Source organism: Chionomys nivalis, chromosome 1, assembly GCF_950005125.1.
Source record: "Chionomys nivalis chromosome 1, mChiNiv1.1, whole genome shotgun sequence".
Classification (NCBI taxonomy): Eukaryota; Metazoa; Chordata; class Mammalia; order Rodentia; family Cricetidae; genus Chionomys; species Chionomys nivalis.
The window spans coordinates 57274897-57301346 of record NC_080086.1 but is presented as its reverse complement, the minus strand read 5'-3'; the positions used below and the strand labels follow the sequence as shown (position 1 = coordinate 57301346).

The following is a 26450-nucleotide window of genomic DNA, read 5'->3' as shown; positions in this document are numbered from 1 at the left end:
TCCTGTTCACCTGTGGGCTTCTGTCCCTTTTCGCCTCTCCCACAATGAAAAGTTCATGAAATCAGGTCTTTTCCTGTTCTCTTGGCAGATGATCCTGTTCTGCTCCCAGGGTCTAGGTAATGCCAGGCACATAATGTGAATAAATTTGCCCCCTCCCCAAAGAGACAACAAATCACTGTCCTTAACATGTAGAGGCAGCTCCGTAGGAAGCAGCACAGAATAGTAATTTGATGCTGTCAGCGCAGCCAATGAAATGCTACCAGTCTTCCAGAAGAGCAGGGGGATGCCACTACTTTTTAATGAGAATGATAAATCTCATATACATTTATGATAAATAATGTGAATACGTTTGGGATATTATATTTACCTTCAAGGGGGATGAGGCACTTGCTTAGAGAAAAAATTGACTTGTTCGAGGTGTGTCAAGTACTCAGCATTATGAATACAAAGGAACAGGGCTGAAGAGACAGCTCAGTTGGAAAGGCCAAGCATGAGACCTGAGTTCAATTCCCGGAACTCATGTGAAGGAGCTAGCTGCTTAGCACATGCTTATAATCCCAGTTCTGGATAGGTGGAGACAGAACATTCCCCAAGGCTCAATGGCCACTTGGCCAAACCGACTCAGGTGAACTCTAGGCATCCAAGAGAACAAGAAACAAGCTGAAAAGCTCGTGAGGAAGAACACCCAAGGTTGACCTCGGGCCTGCACATGCACATAGGCACACATACTTACACACACATAGTCAGACATATCATCCAAAACAGTAAATATTAAAAAAAGAATATAAAGGAATAAACCCCAATTTTCCAATTACATCTGACACTGCCTATAAATGAACAGATAAGCAATATGCTTAGATTTAAAGATTAAGACAAAATATAATTAAACCAGAATTCCTCAAGACATGAAAATGAGGAGCAATTCTTATGCATTATATAATGAAACACAACCAAAATAGAAACATTTTTATATTTATCTCCTATCTTGGTGTAAGTCATCTCAAATGCAAATGTGACCTAACATTTTATGAAGAATTCCAAAATAAAATCCTTGATGACTTTAAGCCATGGCAATAAACCAAAATAACAACTTCAAACTGCATTACTAATAAAGGCCAGGAGGCTCCTTAATAGCAAACGTGAAAGCCATGGTGCTTAGCGCCATGGAAGAGCAAGGAGATTGCTGATTTTAACGGGAACAACTTCTAACCGCCTTGAAGGGATCAGGCTTCACACTGGCTCCAACCAGAGCCTCGATTTTCCAATAAGTGCTGCAAAACAACACCCTAAGTAAACTGTGACGTCAGTCGGATACTATGCCCATCAACATGAGGTGTCAACAGCTTCGTCTTTCAATAGAGTTCAGACAGTCATCACAGGAAGCGTTACTGGGGCATAGAGTTTATTTTATCCCAGAAGTGAGGTATTGAATACCCCTATTTTACCATTTCTCTTAACTGTACGCCTTGGAACAGAAGAAAAAATTGACAGTGAAGATGACTTCATAGTTAGTGGAGTTCTTTTTTAATGTAAGGTAGTAATACCAAATAGATCCAACTGATTTTTTGGCATCTTGGCTTGCAGGTGCTCTTGATCAACACAATTCCCCATCCCTGTGAGCAGTTCTGAGAGTACTCAGATCCGGGTGATGCGGCACGGTGTTGGTCCTTTCCTTCAGCAATCCACCCAATAATCACATCCCAGGAAACTCAGCTGAGGAGCATGTTCAGGAAACACGGCCTGGCATAGCTCATGTGTTCATTCAATATGAGTGATTTTTGTGGTTCTTTCTCTTACTTGATGAACCAGAGTTGGGATTTAATAAACATAGCTGTGTATAGGTTTAAGCATGAGAATTAAGAGGAAGAGGTGCTCAGAAGACAGGAAGACACATCTGTGAGTGTGAGTGTAGGGTTCTCAAAGAAGAGCTGTAGAAACTAGGACAGACCCAACCACAAGTACAGGTTTCTTAAGGAAGAATCATTAATCCATGCGATTTTCTGAATAACTGTCACGTGCTGGGCTCTATTTCAGGTGATAGGGTAACGTACTGACTTAGGTCCAGCTCTCATGGAGAACCCCAAGTCAGAACAATAAACCAGTCCCTTTCTGAGGGTTAAGTCATTCAAAGACTGAAAACACTAACTTGAAATTTCCAGAAATCAACAAGTCATAGGTATTGATTGTATGCTACTGAGGGTAGCATGCATATTGTTCTAATTATTCATTATTACTGGCTATTATTGGTCTCTTCTGTGTTTGACAAAGTCATCTTTACTACAGTATGTGTATATATACATGGGGGGGTACTACCTGTGGTTTAAGGTATCCACTAAAGGTCCTGGGGTATACACCATGAGGATAAAGGAGGAAACACTGTCTAAACTCTATGAGTTTCAAACCCCTAAAGCCCAGTGAACAGGCAGTGGTGGTGACGGATGCTGTCTCACTGTTCGGTAAGGGTCAGAGTCAGCTTCTGAGATGAAAGGAGCTCAGAGCAGAGGCCAGAGCATGTGAGGAACGAAGTCCTGAGATTCTCTGGGAGAAGAAAGAAAAGAGGAGACATCACATGGCAGGGCTTGACATAGGACTGTGGAGTTTCTACTGAATTATGGGTAGCCATTCAGATGTGACTCGACTTTCATCCACTCTAGAAAGAGTATGGACAGAAGCACCGAGTCCTCTTCCGAGGCTGGCACAAAGCCAAGTGTCATAAGGAAGCCTGGCAGAGGTCAGCGGGGAGTGAGATGTTCTTTGAGTCTGGAGATCTAAGAAGGGAGAGGGGGGCAGCATTGGAGAGAAGCATGATGGAGGAGATTAAGAGCCCGGCTAGCTCAGTTGGTAGAGCATGAGATTCTTAATCTCAGGGTCGTGGGTTCGTGCCCCATGTTGGGCACCACTCTGTTGGTGATAGGAGAGTGGCAGGCTACATTCTGGCGCCCAGCCGCCCGCATGGCTAGCTTATGCCCCGAAATAATTACAAGGAAAATGTATTCTTTTAAACACTGCCTAGCCCATTAGTTCCAGCCTCTTATTGGCTAGCTCTTACATATTGATCTAACCCATTTCTAATAATCTGTGTAACACCACAAGGTGTCTTACTAGGAAAGATCTTAACCTGCATCTGTCTGAAGTGGGAGAATCATGGCGACTGCCTGACTCTGCTTCTTTCTCCCCGCATTCTGTGCTGTCTACTCCGCCTACCTAATTTTCTGTCCTATCAGGGTCAAGGCAGTTTCTTTATTAATTAACCAATGAAACAACAGATAGAAAGATGATCTTCCTCCATCAGAAGCACACATAGTACTCAACTCTATCAGGGTATCTTTCTGTGAGTAACCTAAATTTCTTTTCCTGGGGCCTTGCAGCTCAGTGTGAGACACTCTGGCAGTCAAACACTTAAGTGGTGCAATTTGCAACTCATTCTCCAGTCCAAGACCAGAGGGCAAAGAGAGGCGCCTGATCACCCAGTTTAACTCTCAGGCAGACAGCTCACTGTGGGTCTAATTATGATGGTTTTGCATCATTTCAGAAGAAGCACACACACACAGACACATATATACTCACAGACACACATACCCAGATGGACAAACACACACACATGTACATACACTCACACTTTCTCATACACATAAACCCAGAGATGGATAGACAGGAGCACGCACACAGAAGTACACACCCTCACACTCACATTGACACACACACCGATGAGCATACTTACACACACACACACACACACACACACACACATAAAGGCACATACTTATATTCACACACAGAGGCACACAACACAGAGACACTGACGCTAAAGCTATGCTTAGATGACTGAACTTAGATTACCACTTTGACTGTTTGGATCGATGCTTTAATGAAATAAATATCATCAGGATTATGTTGATATCAATTTGCTTGTTGACTTCAGGCTTATTCATCTCTCTATGTATAAAATAATTTCCCAACAACTACACTAGGGGGATAGTTTCTATACATAAAATACATCAGACAATTCTGCTACCAGGGTAGCTCTTCTTCCACTTCTTTTTCTTTCTCTTCTTCCCTCCCTCCGTCCCTCCGTTCCTCCCTCCCTCCGTCCCTCCCTCCCTCCGTCCCTCCCTCCCTCCCTCTATGCTAGAAAGCTTTTTATTATAGTGTTTAGGCCCAATCTCTGAAGCCCAGATTCCTGGTTCAAATCCTAGCCAGGTACACAATTTGGGGAAAATATGACACTCTTGAGATCTTAACTTCTCCTAAAATATGAAACTAATATTGTACCATTTCCAGAAGGCTCCTGGACTTCTATGTCAAGTGTATGCAAAATGTTAAGGACAGTGTGATGTGTGGTACCCCTCTGTATGCTGTGAATACCATTGGTTAATAAAGAAATGCAGGGCAGAATATAGGGTAGGTGGGAAAGAGGGGGAACTAAACTGAATGCTGGGAGAAACAAGGCAGAGTTTAGAGACGCCATGTAGCCCCGCCAGAGACAGATACCCGACAGAACTTTATCTGGTAAGCCACAGCCATGTGGCAATACACAGATTAATAGAAATGGATTAAATTAAGATGTAAGAGTTAGCCAATAAGAAGCTAGAGCTAATGGGTCAAGGAGTGATTTAATTAATACAGTTTCTGTGTGGCTATTTCGGGGCTGAGCATCCAGGAACAAACAAACAAAGTATCCTACAACAACAGTGCCTGGCTCAATAGCAGTTTATTGTCTGAGTTAGTCTTCTGCATGCTTTCCTAACACAACCAGGAGTCCTAGCTTTGCTCTAGACTACTCAAATTTAGCTCGAGTTTCCTTCCACCTCCCACCGCAATCCTCCACGTTTCCTTTCCTATTGTAGAAGGCAGTAAATAAATACCTTCGTTTTATAGAGGATCCCACTTAGAGTAACTCGGTACATGGCACTAATTCCAGTTTGGCTGCAAAAATGGGGTGTCACTAAGTTTAAGGTATGTCTGTGCTTCAGTGTGTATGGCTGTACCATGGTAACATGTCCGATCCATAGTAAGAATACAGCTACTATTATCATATCAATTTTTTTGCTAAAACATATACCATTGCTCTTATACAGTGAATTAATAAGACTATAAAACTATAAAGCTATATGGTCATATTTTTCTGTGACTTATAGATGAGGCAGTCTACCATAAGGCACCTGTGATAAATTCACAGATCTCACCTTCTGGGAATCCTAAAATCTTATCGCCTAAGAATCAGATCCTGCTGGGCGGAGGTGGTGCACACTTTTAATCCCAGCACTTGGGAGGCAGAGGCAGCTGCATCTCTGTGAGTTCAAGGTTAGCCTGATCTACAGAGTGAGGTCTAGGACAGGACCCAAAGCTACACAGAGAACCCTGTCTTGAAAAACTAGAAAAAAAAAAAATCAGATCCGAAAAATACCTTAGTGGCTTGACTAAAGAACTCTGTGTATGATGTCGGTTTATGTATACTGTTGAACAGACATCCCTTCCATTACTGTGGTCATCACCAGAAGTCAGTGATGACCTCCACCAAAGACAAGGACTTCAGAATCAATTCATTCCTTCTATTTTCCGAAGCAGGAGAGTGCAGAAGGTGGGAATGGAAATGGTCTTAGCAAAGGCAGGGATATCTGCTGCTTGCAGAAGCTCAAGTGGGAAAGATTTGGTTTAGAAGGATAGAACACACCCAGCCATGCAAGAGGCCTCGGCTTGATACTCACCACCAACAAACCCAGAGATATCTTTTAGAAAATTATTCAAAAATAAAAACAATTTTAGCTTTAGGAGCTTAACCCACCCACACATACACGCATGCAAAGTATCTGAGAAGGAGTTAAAGCCAGAAGGGATCACAGGGTAGGAGCCTGGTTTCATTCACAACGCTGGTTACTTACCGAAAAACCAACAGTGGAGTTTTTAAAACAAAATGCAGATGTGAAAACATCACAGAATGATAATAAGACTATGAGTTCTGGCTAAAGATCATCTTCGCTTTGTTTTTTCTTTTTTCCTTTTGTGGTTGTTTTTAAAAAAAGCTAACTTAAGCAGCTATTTCTGCTAACTGGCAATATTAGCAAAACACCATGGATGGGCCACCAGCAGTTACTTATTTATCTATAGCATGCAAACGGGCAAGAATCATTCTCTCTGGTTACATTCTGAACTAAATGAAGGAAAGGTGAGTGACACACAAAGTGAAGGTGGGAGCCAGGTTCAAGTCAAATGTTCTTATTCTGGCTTCAACTCCACTGTCTTTTCTCCATTACAGTGGAATCATTCCTTTCATGAAATAGAAGCCCAAAAGATCCTCTAGTTCAAAACACTCTTTTTCTTTTTTGGATGAAGAAAAGAATGTTGGGGCAAGAGTAGCATGGTGAAGACATAGCTTAACCCAGAGGCCTGCTCACTCCTGACAGACCCTGTTCAGTTCTCTTTCCGATAGACGCTTTCTCTCTAAAACACAGCCTACATTCTCCACAAAACACTGTCGCAAAACAAAACACCGTCAAAATTCTTCAAGTCAACACAAAATTACTTCTGAAAGAGAAGCACAGAGGTGTGCGTTAGCTGAGCAAACAAAGCTTTGTGCACTGTGGGGCAGAGGCGCTATGCTGACAACACAGGAAGTGTTCCTGTTCAACACGGAAAAACCTGTACCAGGCAAGTTCTTTTTTTTTTTTTTATTTATTTATTAAAGATTTCTGCCTCCTCCCCACCACCGCCTCCCATTTCCCTCCCCCTCCCCCAATCAAATCCCCCTCCCTCATCAGCCCAAAGAGCAGTCAGGGTTCCCTGCCCTTTGGGAAGTCCAAGGACCTCCCACCTCCTTCCAGGTCTAGTAAGGTGAGCATCCAAACTGCCTAGGCTCCCACAAAGCCAGTACGTGCAGTAGAATCAAAACCCAGTGCCATTGTTCTTGACTTCTCAGCAGCCCTCATTGTCCGCTATGTTCAGCGAGTCCTGTTTTATTCCATGCTTTTTAAGACCCAGTCTAGCTGGCCTTGGTGAGTTCCCGAAAGATCATCCCCATTGTCTCAGTATGTGGGTGCACCCCTCGCGGTCCTGAGTTCCTTGCTCGTGTTCTCTCTCCTTCTGCTGATTTGGACCTTGGGATTTCAGTCTGGTGCTCCAATGTGGGTCTCTGTCTTCTTTCATCGCCTGATGAAGGTTAATATCCAGGAGGATGACTATATATTTTTCTTTGGGTTTATCTTCTTATTTAACTTCTCTAGGATCACAAATTATAGGCTCAATGTTCTTTATTTATGGCTAGAAACCAATTATGAGTGAGTACATCCCATGTTCTCTTTTTGGGTCTGGCTTACCTCACTCAGGATAGTGTTTTCTATTTCCGTCCACTTGCATGCAAAATTCAGGAAGTCATTGTTTTTTACCGCTGAGTAGTACTCTAATGTGTATATATTCCACACTTTCTTCATCCATTCTTCCATTGAAGGGCATCTAGGTTGTTTCCAGGTTCTGGCTATTACAAACAATGCTGCTATGAACATAGTTGAGCATATACTTTTGTTATATGATAGGGCATCTCTTGGGTATATTCCCAAGAGTGGTATTGCTGGGTCCAGGGGTAGGTGGATCCCGAATTTCCTGAGAAACCGCCGGGCAAGTTCTTTAGTGCATTAAAAAATGGTTAATTCACCACTGGCTAGCATGATTTGCCAACCTCAAGAAAGCCTACAGACTCAAGCCGGCACTGGGCGGCAGACTGCTGACTGCAAACACTGATGCAATTTTAAGTCGTACCAGAAAGAAAACACTCTCTCGTCTGGACAGCAGAGGGAGGAGGAGAGAAGGGCAGGCTGAGAAAGACAGCACAAGAAGGTGGGCTGTGCAGAACAGACACCTGAAGCAACAGTAATAAGGAGGTCTAGTTGAGACGCTAGGGACAACCTGTGACAGTCCCAGCTAGCCAGCCTATGGGAGAACAACCCTGGCAAATCCAAGTCAGACCCAGAAACTACCTCCAGAAATTAACAAAAGCTATTTCATCCTTTGCCTTGTTTCCCTACTATTCGGAAGGAGGTAGCAGACATAAAAATACTAAAAATAAAACGTCAATTTAACCCAAACTTGATAAGGACAACCATCAAAAATGAACATGGGGCTTAGGAACTAAAACAGATGCTGCCAACATCCAAACCCATTTCATAAGGCATATGAAACTCCATCCTCCCAACATGGATTCCGGAGCATCATTGGCGATGTGGATTTAATGAGCAAATCAATCTGCTTACCAGAAACTATGACAGAAATGAGATTTATGAGCAGTCAGTGAACTGACCGCTCACTTCCTCATCTCAGCCAACTGCTGTCCTGTTTCTTCATCAAACATTCTCCTTCCACCCCCATCACAGGGAGGGATGATTAAATGTCAGCTCCAAAGCAAACAACTAATGCATGGCACAACCAAATATATTTTTATGCTTTTGAGAAAGATTAATAGTAGCTGGCAACGGCCTGCCAACTGCAGATGTACAAACTTCCCACCCTACACATAAATCAAGCACAGGGTGGATGACATACTTTACAGACTGTCGATGTTACAGTGATTTTAAATTACTCAGGTTGTAGAGTAAACCATGTAGATGTTGACTAATGAGGCAATATATTCTGGATCTTTCCATATGAATGTTATAAAATGTAATAGCATCAACGGAAAGATAGTCCCAGGAATTAAAATACACTTAGTTAACAAGAAGGGGTATATATATTTCTATAATCAACTCTTTGCAATTTTAGGCAAGTACATTATGAATTGAGTTAGTAGATTATCATAAAGCTATTTTTTGGTACCTTTACAAGTGAATCTAATGATGGAAATGGCCAGTGCATAATACACTCAATAGAAAAGAAGGATTAAAATAGCTCAGAGAGAAAACTGGCTGTAAAACGCACAAGAGGTGGATCAGAGAGAAGCCTGCTGGACAGCCAAACACATGAAGAAGTATGCAAAGTCAACAGTGTTCATAGGTAAGTTGGCAGAGCACTGGACTAGGGACAGTAGAACCAGAGGTGGGGTGAACAGTTCGGTTCTATTAGTAGCTGCCACTTTCCGACATCCCATGGGAACGGTAAAGATCAGACGAGAGATGCACACATGTACGAGAACACACTCACCGGTTTGTCTACATGATACAAAGTCACTTGGAACCAGAAGAGACCTCAAAATGTACTGGAGTGTTGAGCCAAGTCAGTCTGCACGATGGTTTTAAATTTTAGACAGGGTTTCACTATGTATTTCTGGCTGTCCTAGAATTCACAGAGATCCACCTGCCTCTGCCTACCAAGTGCTGTAATTAAAGGTGTGCGCCATCACACCAGGCCTGCACCATGGTTTTGATGAAGTTAGAAGAACACGTTAACCAACTCAATGTTGTGCTATGTTCTGGATTTCCTCTAATGACCCTAATCACTTTGATCACACAATACACAGTTTCAAGTGAGCACCTGTGTCACAAGGAAACCACATTTCGTAATTGATCCTTTCCAAGGGCTCAACTATAAGTATGAAACGTTGCTCTGGGGAGGACCGGGGAACCGTCAATGAGCTACAACTAGTTACAAGTTCACAGTCTAGGAGTGAGACATTTCAATCCTGAGTATTTCTTAATTTGAAATTAACAAATACTGGGAGTGTGGATGAGGAAGAAAATGGGAGGCTTAGGGAAGGAAAAAGAAAGAAGGAAGCTTAATGTTGAGACGAAGATGATGTGAGTTCTACAGCATCACTCTGAAAAGAGTCAGGTGTGCTAAATGTTAGGGCTAACGGACAACAATGCGCAGATGTGCGTGCTGGCTTATTATGTTCCCGGGAAAGGAAAAGAAAGAAAAAAGTATAAAATAATGGCTCATGACAATAGTTAATAATGCCGACAGTGAGAAATACAATCCCGGTCCCGGTCGATAGACAGGAGAAATGCTGTAGACGTGCCAGAGGTCAAATTAGACAGCGAGACAGATAACTCCCTAGGGAGAGAACTGCGAGAAACTGAGCCAGGGAACTAGAAAGGTCCTGAGGCAGGAAAGGACAAAGCCAGTGTGGCTACAATCCAGGGGAACAGCAGAACAGCAGTAAGAACTGAGGCTGGGAGAGTGGTCTCAGGGGCACACGGTTCAGCCTCTGCGGCCAGGGACAGGAGTCTTACGAGAAAAATCTTCCTTGCTTTTAAGAGACAAATCTTACTTATTTTTAAAAGACACAGGATCCGTTTGACAGAATCACTCTAATTCAGTGTATGCAAAATAATACAGAAACTTGATTGTGAAGAGTGTTCAAAGCAACCCACAGATATTTGCCAAGTATTTTCAAGTAACTAAGTGAAAGCGATCTAGGCCTGGGTGTGTGGCCTGCTGGCACACTGCTTGCCTACCATGCTGAAGGCCCAGGGTTCAACTTTCAGTGTCTCAAAAAGGAGAAAAAGAACAACAAATCGTCAAACGAAGAAACAAAACACCACCAAGTAGTTGAAGACTAGTAAGCCAACCGACGCACCTCAGATTCCAAAAGTAAAGAAGAAAATCGACCTACGTACCTCCTCGCTGCACCAACAGTGTGACCTCACTTCCCTTTGGACACTCGATCAGCATGTCCACGACTTGGTTGTGTGTTAGGGCCTGCACATTCTTCTTATTCACTTCCACGATAAGATCCCCTTCCTTGAGGCCCCTGCAGCGGGGACTGTCAACAATCTGTTTCACTCTTTGGCCGCCCCCACCGGGACTATCTGCAATGGTAAAGCCAAATCCCATTGGCCCTTTGACTATGTGAACAGTTATCAGCTCCGGCTGCGTGGCTATGGAAGAAGCCAAAGAGACCGTGTCATTGGGATAACCATAAGAACTGTTGGAAGTCACGTCGGCAGGGCTGTTTGGCCTGGCATCCTTCATGCTGCTGACTTTGCCTGTTTTACTACTGTGGCTTGCTGGTGAATCATAGGTCTCTTGTCCATTAACAATAATTGGTTCTTTGTCCAAAATGGCCACCGAGGTCACTAAACTTGTATTGGGGTCATCCGGGTCAAAAGGCAATGGATAACCTCTGCAGAGTTCAAGGTCCACACTGGCACCAATAGGAATGGACTGGAAGATTTTTACAACTTGAGCATGTGTGTGTCCCAAAACACAGGTGTCATTCACGCTGACAATCACATCCCCTGTAAGAGGCGAGAGTATGGAGGTCAAACACCAGCACCAAAAAATGTTGCAGCAGGCACATTCTCCTAATGTTTAGAGCCTACCACCTGAGACGTCACTATAGGCCTGTTTGGAGCCAAAGATGCTTGAAAGAGGAACTCTATTCCTCCCGAGAACTCCGCATAGACGATGTTCTTCCCACACGGGAAGTAGCATTCTTACCTGGGTATATCCTGGTTACTAAGGATAAGAAACCAACCCTAGAAGCTGATGCACACTGACCTTGTTAAACCATATGTGACTTCCCAGTCACCTCTCTCCTCTTCTACTGACTTCGCTGCTCTAGCCCAAGCCCGTGTGCCCTTGTCACATTCCTATAACCTAGTCTGCTCACTGTGCCTCGTGCTGAACATCATCTTTGGGCTGCTGTTTACTTTTGAGGGCCCTGTGTCACATCTGACTCATCCTTTGTGTTTAGGGAGGCAGTTTCGGAGACAAGGTCTCACTCCGCAGCTCCATAGCTATCGGAGTGCCGGCATTACAAATGAGTGCCATCAGACCCTGTTTTAAACTCATCATACACGAACATATATGCTTTCCTCTTGCTGACCAATCTTTTCAAAATTTTAGTTCTTCTGCACCTTCAATATGAATCTGAATGAAACAGGGTGGGGGTGGAGTGACCACCTGCCAAAACCAGATTGGCTATTTTAACTGATAATAAACCTTTCTTTTAGCATCTAGTGTCTTCTGGGCTAAAGGACAATATAATAATCATTGAAAGAACACTGGAGTTCTAAGTTTAGAATTCATTTATTCAAATTCAAATGGACCTATATTTTTAGTAAATTACTGCTTTACTATACATAATAGCACTGCAACAGGTTTCTAAAGTCAAAGAAGTTTCAAAGGTTTTCACCTGGACTGGGGTAGGGGTGCTGTAAGAGAGGGATCTAGCTCATTGCAAGGTATATAAAGGACACACATCAAGGAATCATGATGCTGTCTGCCTTTGTTCAGATGTGGGCACAGGCCTCACCACTTGGAATATGCTATGGCCATGTGAACTCACCTGTCTCCATCTTGCCATCCAGGGCAGCAGGGCCATCTAGGACAAGGCTCTTGATCTGCAGGAACTCATCAGGTTCGTCCCCTCCAACCACTGTGAAGCCAAAGCCACGGCTGCTTTTCCGTAGCTTCGTGTGAATGAACTTGCCTTTCAACTCAGAAGGGTTTCTTGTAAAAAAAGGTTTGCCTGGTTTAGATTAGAAGGAGAGAAACACAAGGAAATTCACTGTGAGTATACCTGTGAATGAGCCAAGGATGCTATAAGACAACGCAAACAAGCTGTTCAAGAGCAAGGCTTGAGGCTACAGATACAGATGGGGCCTCTTTGGGACCAGAGAGATAACTAGGCTCTTCCTGGGTACCCAAGTTTGTTTTTCAGCATCACATCAGGTAGTTCACAACCTCTGTAAGTTCAACTCTAGGGAATCTGACAGCCTCTTCTGTTCCCTATGGGCACCTGCACATACATGAAGTGTACACACACACACACACATAACTACATTTTAGAACTCTTTTCTTGATTGTAGGAATGAGGGTTCTCCTGTGCACTCTGTTTAGGAGGTGGATGTCATAGCATATTGTCATACATAGAGAATATCTTTCTTTCAAGATAGGGTTTCAGTAACTCAAGCTAGCCTCCAGCCTCTTATACAGACACAAGTGACTTTGAACTTCTGATCTTCCTGCCTCCACCTCCCAAGTGCTAGCTTAGAGGTGTGCAGTACAGAAATCCAAACTACTGTGTCGGAAACACGAGGCATTCTCTCAGTTACAGCTCAATCTCAGGCATGTCATCTTCCAGGTCCAAAAGTAAACGGAAGAAGACAACAACCAGTCTCAGGATGACATTCTCCCTGAATTACAGCCTGGTTTACAGCTACTGGGCTGCCACAGCCTCCTTAAAGGAAGCAGCTGGTCTCTGCTTTGTACCATGGTTTTCTTTTCTATTTTGCAGTGTTTACTATAATGTGCTACCATGGACATGGCTTCTATGCATAGGATCAACTGAACAAAAACTTTAGTTTTAGTTTTTAACCACACTGTTGGTCAGAAGATTACAAGAGATGCCCTTAAACCATATAGGCTATTGGCAGTGACCTTGACTGACTCCCAGAACTTTAAGGTAGGTCCCTACTGCTGAAAACAACACTTGCTTTGGTCACAGGACTTGAAAGAATGGATCTGGAAGTGCGCTGGAAGGGCCCTCTCTGAGGACTGGCTTTCAAAGTATCTGAAGGTGCTATGCAAGCTGCCAACGGAGAAAGGTGGTTACCAATCCTGCCTAGCTGTGAAGCCTATGAGCCACTGATGGAGGTGGGTCTTGTATTAATCTGTTGCTTTCATTGGTTAATTAATAAAAAAAAACTGCCTAGGCCCATTTGATAGGCCAACCCTTAGGTGGGTGGAATAAACAGAACAGAATGTTGGGAGAAAGAAGCCGAGTCAGGAGTCGCCATGATTCGCCCACTCCAGACAGATGCAGGTTAAGATCTTTCCTGGTAAGCCAGCTCGTGGTACTACACAGAATATTAGAAATGGGTTAGATCAATATGTAAGAGCTAGCCAAGAAGAGGCTGGAACTAATGGGCCAGGCAGTGATTAAAAGAATAATGTTTCTGTGTAATTATTTCAGGGCATAAGCTAGCCATGCGGGCGGCTGGGTGCCGGGGACGCAGCCCCGCTCCTCTTATTACAACAAGCCACAACAGTGACTAGCCTGGCAAGATATCCCCAAAGAGGCGATGGTGGCACTTTTGTCTTGGGTCTACTGAACAAACTGTCTTTTCGGATTTAAGACACATTCAGTAGGACGAATCCATGCCTGCTATTGCCACCCAGCCAACTTCCTAATGGCTGATTAGATCACAGACCCTGAAGGAGAGCCCACCATTGTTATTTTCCTAAACCGATAATTTCTAACTATATTCTAGGTACTTATCCTTATGTACAGAGAAAGTACAGATCTTTCCGCTCACCAATTTTAGCCACAGATTGAGACTATTGCAGAAATAAATGATCTTGGGATTCCTAGTTCCAACAGATATATCTACAACACAACCTCTATGTCCAAGGTTCAGTGACTATCAGGGAAGAGGAGCAGAGATGACCAAGGCCCCTGATGCTGATGAGTGCTTTCGGTTTATGGTAGTAAGTTACACTTATGAAATCTCAACAATATGGTTGTCTAAACAAGATAGACACATTGACAACACCAGCTAACATGCAAATGTGATGTAGGAAATTCTGAAAGGCCTACTTCTAGGGCTACAGGCAACCAAAGGTTGTAGAGAGAAGGGGTTAGAGGAAAAAGAAGCGGGAGGAAGAGAAAGGCTCAGTGTTATTTAAGTACAAGTTTTTGGTAAATTATCCAATCCCAAATTGTCAGTCTTTTAAACAAGTGTACATATAAGTAACACCAAATGGACTCAATAGGTTGTATCTACGTGTGTATAGATGTAATAATAATAATGATGATGATAATAATAATAATAAAAGAAGAAGAGGTCATGATTTTGAGAGGTAGTTGGGGACATGGGAGGAAATGGGGGGAACAAAGAAGGCGGAATGGAAATGATTTAGATAGAATACTCATGTATGACAATCTCAAAATAAAATTAAACAAAAAAGTAGCATTTCAGAACTAATTCACAAAGTAGTATTCAGGCCTCACTAAGTCTTTCTCTGCATCCAAGAGGCTCATTGGAACTTCTCGGGTTATCCCAAGCAGTAGCCATTTGCCTCGTTCCTAATTTCATTTGCTATATTCTGCCCTTGCTACACCCCCCTCATCTGCTCTATTTCTTTTCTACCAAAATACATTCTTTTAAGAGGGAGAAAAAGAAGCTACCCCATGCCTCTGCACTTAGCAGCCTTGGCAGCCAGTTAGAAAAGTTATTTTTGGTTAGCTATAACTAAAAGGCTTAAAAAGGTCTCTGGGCACACACACAAATTTTAATTGCATATTTTAAAAAGTCTCTGGCTCTTACAAAGACGGTTCCTTCAAATTGGCTATAGTCAGAGGTCTGCTCACAAACCTCTCCAGTGCAGTCAGTCCAAGGCTTATTGGAAACTCAACAAATGGCAGCCCTGGAACAGTGGTTAAAGAGAGGCAAGATCTGGCAGGATATGCCATGCACAGTCATTTGCCAAGGTGTGGGGAGAAGGATGGCACCTCCAGCAAAGACTTCTGGGAGACAGCGCCCAGGACAATTACTGGGTGAAAAGTCAAAGACAGGGAAAATGGGCTCTGAAATTCACTTTGGGCTATGGAAGTCAAATGGCCTAGGTCTTACAGAAGAGGCTGACAGGACTCTAGAGAGCTTGAGGGTTACACATTTTAGCTGTGCAGAGACCTCAACAGCTACTGACTTCTGAGTGAGACTTTGATGGACGACATTATTAAAGGGTGCAATGTCTCTGCATTATTTCCAGCCCCCCCCTTCCAGCTTTATTTTTGTCCTGAGAGTTGACTGCCCTAACACAGTACACTTCTCACTGACTGGCTTGGTTTCCTGTGCCCGTGCTGAAGAAGCACTACGCATGCACTAAACTCAGTAGACTACACACTCCAGGGAGACTCACTTGCAGATTCGGGGCTTAGAATCTGAGTACTGTGATATGTAGGAGGTGCTCTAACAATTTCTGTCTAAGGACTGAATGGCTAAAGAAGGACACAATGAACAGATTCAGCAAGATCCAGAGAATGCTGAAAAGAAGTGACCAAGTATTGGTACCTTTGCATTTTATTATGGGCAAAGTTAGAAAACGGAAAATGCACCACATAGCTTATCAGAATTTTAACTACAGAAACAACATCAGAATTTTGTATTAATGCACATTTTATTATGTTTTAGGTATGGGTGGTTCATGGGTTAGGGATTATTTTCTCCCACAAGAAGGGAGATTTGATACTCTTGGTTGCTGCTCTGTGGTCTATGCCTTCTGTTGAGACACTAACTTCTTGGTTGTGTATCTGCAAGCTTATCCGAATGTCTATTAAAAACATACTCATATTAGTGCTTAACCTATGACCACTGAATGAGGATCTTTTAGGTTGGGTTCAGAACTCTGCCCTTGAACTACCCTTAACTATTCTCTGCCAGGTCAGAACTACTCTAGGCTCTGGTACTTGGACTCTCTACACTGGAAGCTTCTACCATCACTTAGTGCAGCACTGGGAATACTGAGCATTTATATCAATCTATATGGCAGCCACTACACCATATAAGGAGATATCAAAGCCATGACATAAGGCTAATAGCCAAAAAATTTCAATTTTTATTTCAGTTGCAGCTAATTTAAACCTAAATGATAATGTGTAACCAGTGACACCGTACTAAATAGTAGAGCTTAACTCAGGAAATAAAGTCCCCTACAAAAGTAAAATGATAAAAAGTTATGAGCCAGAAAGTTCATTGATTCCTAATGACAATGCCATATATATATATATATATGTTCTACTACTTCGTGGCAAGCCTCTCTTTCTATTTGAGTGTGGTACATCTAAAGAGAAACAGAGATGGTACCAATTTCACACAAGGGTCATTAAGAACAACCAAAATGGATCATGGGCATGAAGGGCTTAGAGGGGGATCCTGGTATGCAATATGGTTCTATAAATCAGTCATCATAGAGCTGGAAGATGGGTCCAGTGGGAAGAAGCTACAGAAGTCCAGCCCTAAACCCAATCTGGAAGCTGGAGAGTTTGTCCAAGAACATTTATAAAATGACCAGTTGCTGAGAAGTAAAGTCAGTGACGGGAGAATTTGGTTTAAAAATTAACCACAAAGTCAAGTCACAAGATGGCTTCTTGATCTACCATCACAACTAGATAATCTGCAAAACTAGTATGTGTGAGTGGCAGGCTGGTAACCTGGCCATAAACCATGAGACTAAAGTCTAAAAGTTTACTACACTTCCAGCTCAGAGAACGTGAGACTGGGTATCAATGTGTTTCTTTGATGTTAGTTATCTTCCAAAGACTATGTCTATGGGATGAGGCTCAACAGGAAGGCCTCACTGTAGATTGGCTATGAGAATGGCTAAATCTGTGGAGAATTCAGTGGACCTGGACTGTCTCAGCCCACTGTCAGGTTCAGCAGGACTAAAGAAGATAAAGAAAAAGAATCAAAAGCGCATGAGTATGGCTCGGTAGTAGAGCAGCTGCCTGAGACACCATGGATATGGGCATAATGGTTCTCGCCTTTAATGCCAGCACAGAGGAGGCAGACAGGAGGATATCTGTGAGTTTGAGGCCAGCCTAGTGTGTGCAGCTAGTTCCAAGCCATCCAGAGCTATATAGTAAGAACATGCCTCCAACAAACAAAACCAAAAAAGCAGGGAGACTCTGAGATGAAACACAGACAAAGGCCATTGTAGTCTTAGTTGTGCTTTAAGCACATGGTAATCCATGTCCTGTACCTTTCAATTTTTAGTGTATTTCATCTCTTAAAACAATTATTTTCTTAAGAACATGAGCCAACACTCAACAAAAATATGCACATGTATGCATATATACACACTGTTTCACTCAATAGTACTGTAATTCCAACAGAAAATACCTATCAAGGGGTTCTACCTGATTGGGGATTAACAAAACAAACAAACTCCTAGTCTCATGCCTCCATGGATTTAATGAAAAAAGTACTGTGAAATAACACAGCACCAATGAACACTAATTACACTGTTTAGCTCCATAAATGACAAGCGCAGGAAAGTGAAGAGTGAATGACAGGAAGCAGAAGTCAAAGAGTGAGAGGACAAGACAGCGGCACAGACGTCCAAGTCTATGTAATCTTTAAAGTGGTCTACAGTGTGGCTGGTTCAGGGCCTGTTACAACTCAATTACTATGAGAGGTGAATCAAGAGGACGTGAGCCAAAGAAGGGATTTTCTATTCCAAGAAATGCTGAAGACACTACAGTAATGATGGTATTAATTGAGTTATTATAGACTACAGTCTATCTTTAGGACACCATTATAATAAAATAGAGTTGTGTTCTCAAAGATATTAATAATGATCTAATGATGACATCAGCTACTAGAGACAACTTCCCACTGGTTACATGGCTCCGTACTACCAACATTCCACAGTTCCGCAACACTATTCAATGTGGTTCTACTTTTCTTATTTGAAAACAAACAAACAAACAAACCAAAACCAAAAGCAAGCAACCCCAGACAAGCTGCCTCTCTTCCATCACCGAGGAGTAATAAGGCCTGACTATAGCAAGGCTCAAGAACCCAAATTATGAACGATCCTTTCGAAGAGGCCACACTTATAAATAAAAGTAAGACCCATGTAAATGCTGTAGGACACACCAAAGCAAAACAGCAGCAGGGAAGGACTTTTAAGATAAAGTTATTTACACTTAGAAGAAAATACTACTCAAAAGCAAATGTGTTGCCTGGAACCTCAAAATATCGAACACCCAATTTAAAAAATATTGTGGTCTCTGGATCACTCATTCCCAACCTCGGGATGGTTCTGCTCCTGAGGGGCATCTAACAACATCTGGGCATCTTTCAGATTATCATGGTACCAGCAGGAGGTGGGCGTATGCTCCTGAAGTCAAGCAGATAGGGGATCCCACTTAAGTAAGTGCTGAAGACAGTCTCCTTTACAAAGAATTATCTAGCCAGAAGTGTCGAGAGCACTGAAGCTTAGGAATCAGCAAACCTCATTTTTATTTTTTTCTTTGGTTTTTTGAAACAGGGTTTCTCTGTGTCACAGCCCAAACTGTCCTGGAACTAGTTCTCAGAGACCAGGCTGGTCTCACAGAGAGACCTGCCTCTGCCTCCCGAGTGCTAGGATTAGAGGCATGAGCCACCAATGCCCGGCTGCAAACTTCATTTTTAAAATGAGACTTTAGGACTGGCAAGATAGCTTGGCAAAGGTTCTCCACGTCAAGCCATGGGCCCCAGGTGGTAGAAGAGAGAACTAATTTGTTCAAGCTGTACTTTGACCTCCACATGTATTATGTGGGATGAGTATGGGGGTGGCACACACACACACACACACACACACACACACACACACACACACACACACAATCAATGTAATGAAGAAATTAAACAGTGAGACGCCAGAGCTCCAACTCCCATGCAATCAAGTCGCCACATTACCCTGAAGGGGAGCTTCCCTGGCTGGCTCCGGATTGCTCTGGCCATGGGAGGGCGCGACAGGAGGCACAAGGGACGCATGATCTTCTGTCCATTCTACAAGAAAGAAAAGAAGCTGTTTCCTGGGTTGTCTCTCAACAGCTGCACCGTTTATCTTCTCAGTAAAAGCCAGAGCAATGAATCAATGGCAGGTGGGGAGCAAGCAAAGCAGCCGGCCGAACTCCCTTTGTGGTGAAGACGGCAAGATCTTTCTCACGTCTGATCTTCAGGTAAGGAAATATGACATAACTGGTAAAAACTCAACTTTAGACGCTTTAAGTAAAAACAAGGGTTTTTTTTTGTATTGTTTTCTCTTTCTTTCTTTCTTTCTTTCTTTCTTTCTTTCTTTCTTTCTTTTTTTTGTAGCAGTATAAATCCACGTGAATGTAGCAACATATGAAAGAACCTTCTACAGGCTCAATGAGGGGCGGGCTGGTCTGCTGAACCTGCCTGTCCCGCATGGTGAGCTGGATGAAAATACATGCAAGACACCATTTCGCTGAGATGCAAACTTCCATTCTCTCTGAAAACCAAAGGGAAGCCACTGCCAGATCCCAAGTCTAATCTCATGAACGTTGGAGGCCAAGGGCCACCTTGCAGTGAATGACCCTGGAGATGGACCACAGTCACCTTCCCTCAGCTGACACACCCAGCTGAACGCACCCATGGCTCAAAACACATTTTCTGAGACTACTGAAAATGTTTCATCATCTCAAGAAAAAAATAAATTAAAGCTATTCTTAAATTAAAAAGGAGACTAAGGCAGAGAATTTTCAGCTGGCAGGCAGGCTCTCTCTCCACAGTATATTGTTAAGGGTAGCAGGTGTAAACCATGGCTTATCAGCTAAATTGAGCTCAGCGGCTACGACTGTGTAAACACAAGGCACGGACATCTTTCACATTTTTAAAGGCTTAAAATTGCGTATTTTCTGCTACATGAAAATGATGAGATTCACATTAGTGCTCATGAATGAAGCTTTATTGACCCACAGATATGCCTACTATATTCGCTATTTTCATATTATAAAGGTGAGTAGTTATTATGGGAACTAAATGTCTCATTAATCCTAAAACATTTGTGATATGGCCATTCGTAGAAACATTTGGTTAGCCCTATAGTTCAAGGTCTATATTTGATTATGTTCAAGGGCTAGGAGTGTGGCTCAGCAGTTGAGTAAGTGTTTGGCATGCATGATGTCCTGAGTTCAAATTCCAGCACCATATAGATTTAATATTTTATTAGATTGAATTAGATTGAATATTTTATATCCAGTATTGTAGGAACATAAGTGTTATACTTCATATTCACATAATTGATAATCATACATTATACTTCAAGAGTATAAAGGTATCATTTAAAAACTGTAATGAAAAATTAGGAAAAATCCTAAGTATTAATAAATGAATGGTTACATATTAGTAGAAACACTCATTAAATGACACATTATCCAGCTATTTAAACTATGGGTTAACTATAATAAACCTTCAAGCAGGTTTAAGAAACAAAAAGTGGGAAAAAAATCCCTAACAAGTTGCTCAAATATACCTGGGATATATTTATCTCCAAATTTATCTTGGTTTTACTATTTCCAATTTGTATATACCAGAAAATTTCCGCAGTGAACATCTGAGGATGGGTTGGGGCAGGCACTGGGAAATGTAATGCTGTACTCTGTTCCCGGGTTGTTTTTATTTCTATAACAAATATGAATTCATAACTTCCTAGAAGCACTCAGGATTACCAGCTCTGATCCCTCTGTGCTGGGTTTCCAATATGAAAAAGGAGTCCAGTGCCCAGAAGCTCCGCTGGAAGTCAGAATGCTATAGGGGCATTGGATTTAGACAAGGATTGCCATGCAAATGTTGCAGGGGACCCAAATTTCCTCACCGCCCAGCCAGCTCTGCAGGCTAAGCTCCTTTCTAAGGCAGAGCTTAGGTCTGAGTGTCTGCGCAGGGGTGCCCCCTTCAGCAGCATGCTCCAGTGTGACATGGGAGGCGGGGCAACTAGAGGAGGAGAAAGTCAGTCATCAAGGCCAGCTCTGACCACACGGGGGTGTCAGTGCCTAAGTTTTGCCCCACATTCCCAGCCCAGGCAAAAGCCTCCCAGCAAAGAAGCTAACCTTCTGGCTGTGGTGGTTGAGGCTGAGGCTGCTGCTGCTGCTGCTGCTGCTGTTCAAGCTGTTTCTTCCTTTTGGCTTCTAGGACTGGGTTTTCATATTGTGTCTTCCTGTTGATGTGGCTGGGAAGAAAGGAAAGCAGTTTTCAGGTAGGAAATACTCATTCCAGCAGCTAAAGGCTGAGAAAGCCCTTTGGCTGGAATGGAGCAACACAGAGGGTCTGGCGTGGATATGCAGATAAGACGCAAGAAACACAGTTTCCCTTACTGGCTGCTTATGTGCACTAAGAACTAGGGTGTCAGTCGGGAATGCATCTTATTAGAGATTCCTAGCAAATGTCCTAAGGCAAATTGTTTTCCTATTCGTGCAGCAGAAATTTCTTGTTTATAGGGGACGTGTTCTGAGACCCTCAGTGGATACCGGAGCCCAGGATTAACATCCAGTCCTACATAAACTGTAATTTTCCTCTGCAGCTGTACACATCTATGGCGAAGTTTAATTTACAAAACATTTGCAGGAAAAGACTAACAACAACAATTTACCAGAGCCTCCAGCAATCTCCACAGGTCATTTCTTTCCTAAGCCACTTAAAGAACTTCTTCCCCACACCTTCAGCATGTTCCAACTGCCATGAAGTAAAGCAAGGGACATGTGAACACAGCCTATGATACTGTTCAGCTGACCTGGTGACTGAGATGGCCATCAACTGACTAATAGGCAGGCAGTGCAGAATGCATGGATGCGCCAGACATGCTTCATGACCTGATATTCACGGAGCAGCAAGGACAGAGAACTCGTCATGCCCAGAATCACACTCACCTAGATATAGTTATTTCAAAACTTGCCCATGTAACTTTTCTCCCCAACCAACAGTTGACCTTGAGTAGGTGAGATCACAGAAGCACACCGCGTACATAGGGACGTGATTGCGATGGCATTCTATGGGGAAGGGAGGCAACCTCTGGCAGTATGAGCTGGCATGCTCACTCAGCTATGGCTGCTTTTGAATTCTGAGACTTGAGCCAGTGACTCTACCCAATATTCCAACCTATCACCTGAGATGAGAGGTACTTAAATTCAGAAGTACATGTGGAATTAATTAAGATTAAACTGGGGCTTTGAAGTGATCTGTGGCACACAATGGTAGAACTCTTGAATGGTTTTAAACAGCAGGGTTTATAGAAGCCTAAAAATAAAGTTAAAAGAAGTCTACTAACATAATTCAACTATGTTAATTGGCTGACGACGAGGAAAGCCTGAAATTACAGCCTGCAAACAAACAGACTACAGACCCGCCATATATCGGCTGCCCATGCATACTTCAGCATTGCCTGGGCAGAACTTTCATTGTTTTCTTTCAAACAAAGATACTCCATAGATAGCCAAACGAAGCAAACGTGATGTGTTCAAAGTGACAAATGCCCAGGCATTTTAGATGACTATGTAACTAATAAGGCCAGGGTGCACACACAGACACAAACAGACACAGACAGACAGACAGACACACACACACATGCACGCATCACTTTTGAATGATAGCCTTATTTAGTTTGTATTTATACTAAGTATACATAAACATACATATACAGATGGTTTCATATGTATGTATGTACATACTTTTTAAGCCAAAATAGCAGTTCATCAGAAGCTTGGGGACACCCCTAATTGTGTTATTATTTAAAACGTCAACTATCTCTTTTGAAATTCAGACTTAACTTTCAAAAAGGGTTTATCAAGTAGGGTGGGCAGATTATCTTTAATTCTTATTAAAAGGATATTTGCCTCACGATTCCTTTGGACCAGGCATTAAAAAACGCAGAACCAGACCTGAGTAAGTTATCATCTTATCTCCCAGGGCCAGGTTTCTTTTCCCTTCAAAGGAGTGCCCAGCCGCTTCCTTTCTTCCTAAATGCACAAGGCAGCTGAGTTCCAAAGAAAGCCCAGGCTCACCTGGCAGAAGACTCTCTATTCACCTGTATAAAAGAGCTTCGGAGCTCAGAGAGGAAATGTACTTTATTAGGGTCCATAAAAATGGCTTTGCTTGTGTCTCTGATGACGATACTTCTCTTTCTGTTCTGCAGAGGGAAACATGACTTGTACCGGTCAAGGGCACTTCCTGTACTGAACTCCTATAATTGCTTCACAATAAAATGCTGGCATCTCATTGAGGCCTGACATTTTTGCATAATATGCTCCTATTATAGGGGCATTATACAAGTGACTTTTTATTGCCAGCAACATGAGAAAGAGAAAGAAGGCCTTTTATCTTCACCATGGCAGGAAGGATAATGGTGATACAAAATTTATATGGCACTTGTCTCATTCAAAGGAGACAAGTGTTAGTTATCTCTCATTTTTCTCAGAGGAAAAGATACGCTTTATATGTTTTCAGTATTCTACCTCTTGGTTATTTTTACAATTTACTTCCAGTATCTGGCTAATCAATGGTTTAGTAAAATGGCAAAGGACACGTCCAATGGTAGAATAAAGCCCATAGTGAAGAGACCACGCTAAGAGGCAAGACTCCTGGGGACAGACCAAGGGGGACAGATTAACAGGTCCTGCATCTCATCCCAGTTTTCCATTTTCTTCTTACTCTTGGTAACATTTCATAAATTATTAAGATGTGTCTAACCCTTTTAGAAAGGCAGAATGAATAAATAAGTAATTACTGCAAAGTTCAGATAGGCATGAAAAAAGTAGGGCAGTAAGGCCCCTCTGAGAACGCATGAGCTCTTTTATAAACTCTCCCATATCCTGGCCTTCAACTAACACTCACAGAGCACCCGCCATGCACATGGGGTCTCGGTGATGTGGAAGCTAACAAAAGTCACATGGACTGACATCCTTCCTGAATTTCTTCAGATTCAGTGATGACCTATTCACTAAATTCTTCCTATTTTCATTATAAAAATATCATTACTATTACTTTGAAACTTGTAACAATGCCAAGATACGTTCAGCACTGTGCACTTCCGTGCACAGTAGTGTAAAAACTAGCATGTGGATTATCCACGGGCACTTACTCTACATAGTAGACACCGTAGACAGGGTCTTCAATCTTTTCCCAGCCAGCAGGCAGCTCTGAAAAACAAAAGAACATCAGAACAAGAAGAGCTCATTCTTGAAGAGCCAGGAGCTCAACAGCTGACTTATTCAAAGGGGAGTGATGTGTGCGAACGCCTTGAACCCAATTAAGACTGTATATTCTACCACAAAGAAGCAGGTTTTATTTTTATTTTGCTCGGTGTACTTTTCCACATGAAAAAAAAACCCACAATTCTTTATCTACTGGTATTTTACTTAAGAAAATAAAACTTAATAAAACGCATCCCAAGCCGCCTTCATTATCAGCCAAGTATTAAATTAGATTTTAATAGAAACACTTAAAACTTGCCCTGAATGGTTACTTCTTACCTTAAGTATCTATAGTTTGCTCATTGTTTCCAGACTACCTGGCCACATAAGCAAAAACATATAAAAGCGACTTTTTTTTTTCATTTTCAACTCAATGGTCTTATTTTCCTTGAAGGAAATCTTATTTTCTCCTTGTTCTTATTTAACACTACTGAGTGAATAAAGATGATGGGGAACTCGGTGCCTGACACACACACTCTGGTACTCCGAGGTTCTTCTATGTGGGTCAGGCTGTCTTTCCAGAACTTGATTTATGAAGACAACATAGACAGTGTTGTGTGTGAGCGAGTATTACTTTTTGGATGCCCCCCTAGTGAGGGGTGTCAGGCCCGTCTCACACTTGCAATTTTTGTCCTTCACTTCTGGAACACTGGGATTATAGCCATGGACTAACATAGCTGACTATGTTATCTTCTCAATGTGAGGGTGACGGGGGGGGGGGGGCAGGGATATGGCACTAGGCAAACAGTGAACTCTGCCTCCTACATTTTCACATCAAAGTTGGAAATTCATTTATTAACGAGGCTCCTGAGTTCCACCAAATGACTCTGTTACAGAAAAGCCAGCTGCACTAGGCCGTTTAACTTAGAGAAAGTAGCACCTAGGTCGCATCTGTGTCATCAAACAGTCCTTTCAGGCAGAGCAGCAATTACTCAAGGAGGATTAAAGCTCCACCCATCTGTGTAACTAAGGCAAACTTGGGTAAAGCTATGCTGCGAAGCGAATCATTATTCCTAGAAATCACTAGTCCGAGGGTTTGAATTGAACACTACAAACACTAGAAGTATCACTTACTTTGAAACAGTTTTGTTTTTAATTCAAAGAACTGTGTACTAACTATTTTCTTAATTTATTTTTTGAGATATTAATACAGTTACACCATTTTCCCATCCTTTTCCTCCCTCCAAAAACTCCCATACACCTCTCCTTGTCTCATTCAAATCCACAGCCTCTTTTCTCAATGGTTGTTAAATACACACACACACACACACACACACACACACACACACACACACACACTCCTAAATATAACCTGCTTAGTCTGCCTAATGTTATATGCATGCATGTTTACAGGGCTGACCATCTGGCACTGAGTGACCATTTGGTGTGTGTTCACTGAGGAATATTATTTCTTCTGCTGTGAGCATTCCTTGGCTGCCTATGGTTCTCTGTGTAGGGCTGAGGTTTCGTGGCTCCTTCGTCCCATCCACTTTGACATGTCTAATGTTGTCCTGGTCCAGCTCATGTTTAGACAGGCATGTTGGTGAGACATTCCTAGGAGACACAGTCTCATAGCAAACTCCGCGACCCTCTGGGTCTTTCTTACAGTCATTCCACCCTTTGCACAATGTTCCCAGAGCCTTAGGATTTGTTGTGTAGATGTATCCACTGGGACAAGGGCAAATAATCAGCATTTTGACTGGTTGTGATTTCCTGAAAGAGGTTTCCATCTGCTGCAACGAAAAGTTTCTTTAATGGCAGATGAGGATTTGGATATCTGAAGATTTTGAGCTAGAAGGAAGGGGGGGGGGGAGAGAAAGAGAGA

At 42.5% G+C, this 26450-nt stretch overlaps 1 protein-coding gene across 19 annotated transcripts in view; it reads right to left on the bottom strand.

Moving 5' to 3' along the window:
• Magi1 (membrane associated guanylate kinase, WW and PDZ domain containing 1) overlaps positions 1 to 26450 on the bottom strand; it is a 618948-nt gene that overhangs the window by 60683 nt on the left and 531815 nt on the right. For all 19 annotated transcript variants that reach the window (XM_057790328.1, XM_057790346.1, XM_057790384.1 and 16 more), the window contains 5 exons: positions 24514 to 24571; positions 21491 to 21609; positions 19335 to 19427; positions 12215 to 12397; positions 10542 to 11162 (listed from right to left, as the gene is read on the bottom strand). In XM_057790328.1, coding sequence (XP_057646311.1) covers positions 10542 to 11162; positions 12215 to 12397; positions 19335 to 19427; positions 21491 to 21609; positions 24514 to 24571 — 1074 coding nt within the window. The remainder of the gene's footprint in view (positions 1 to 10541; positions 11163 to 12214; positions 12398 to 19334; positions 19428 to 21490; positions 21610 to 24513; positions 24572 to 26450) is intronic.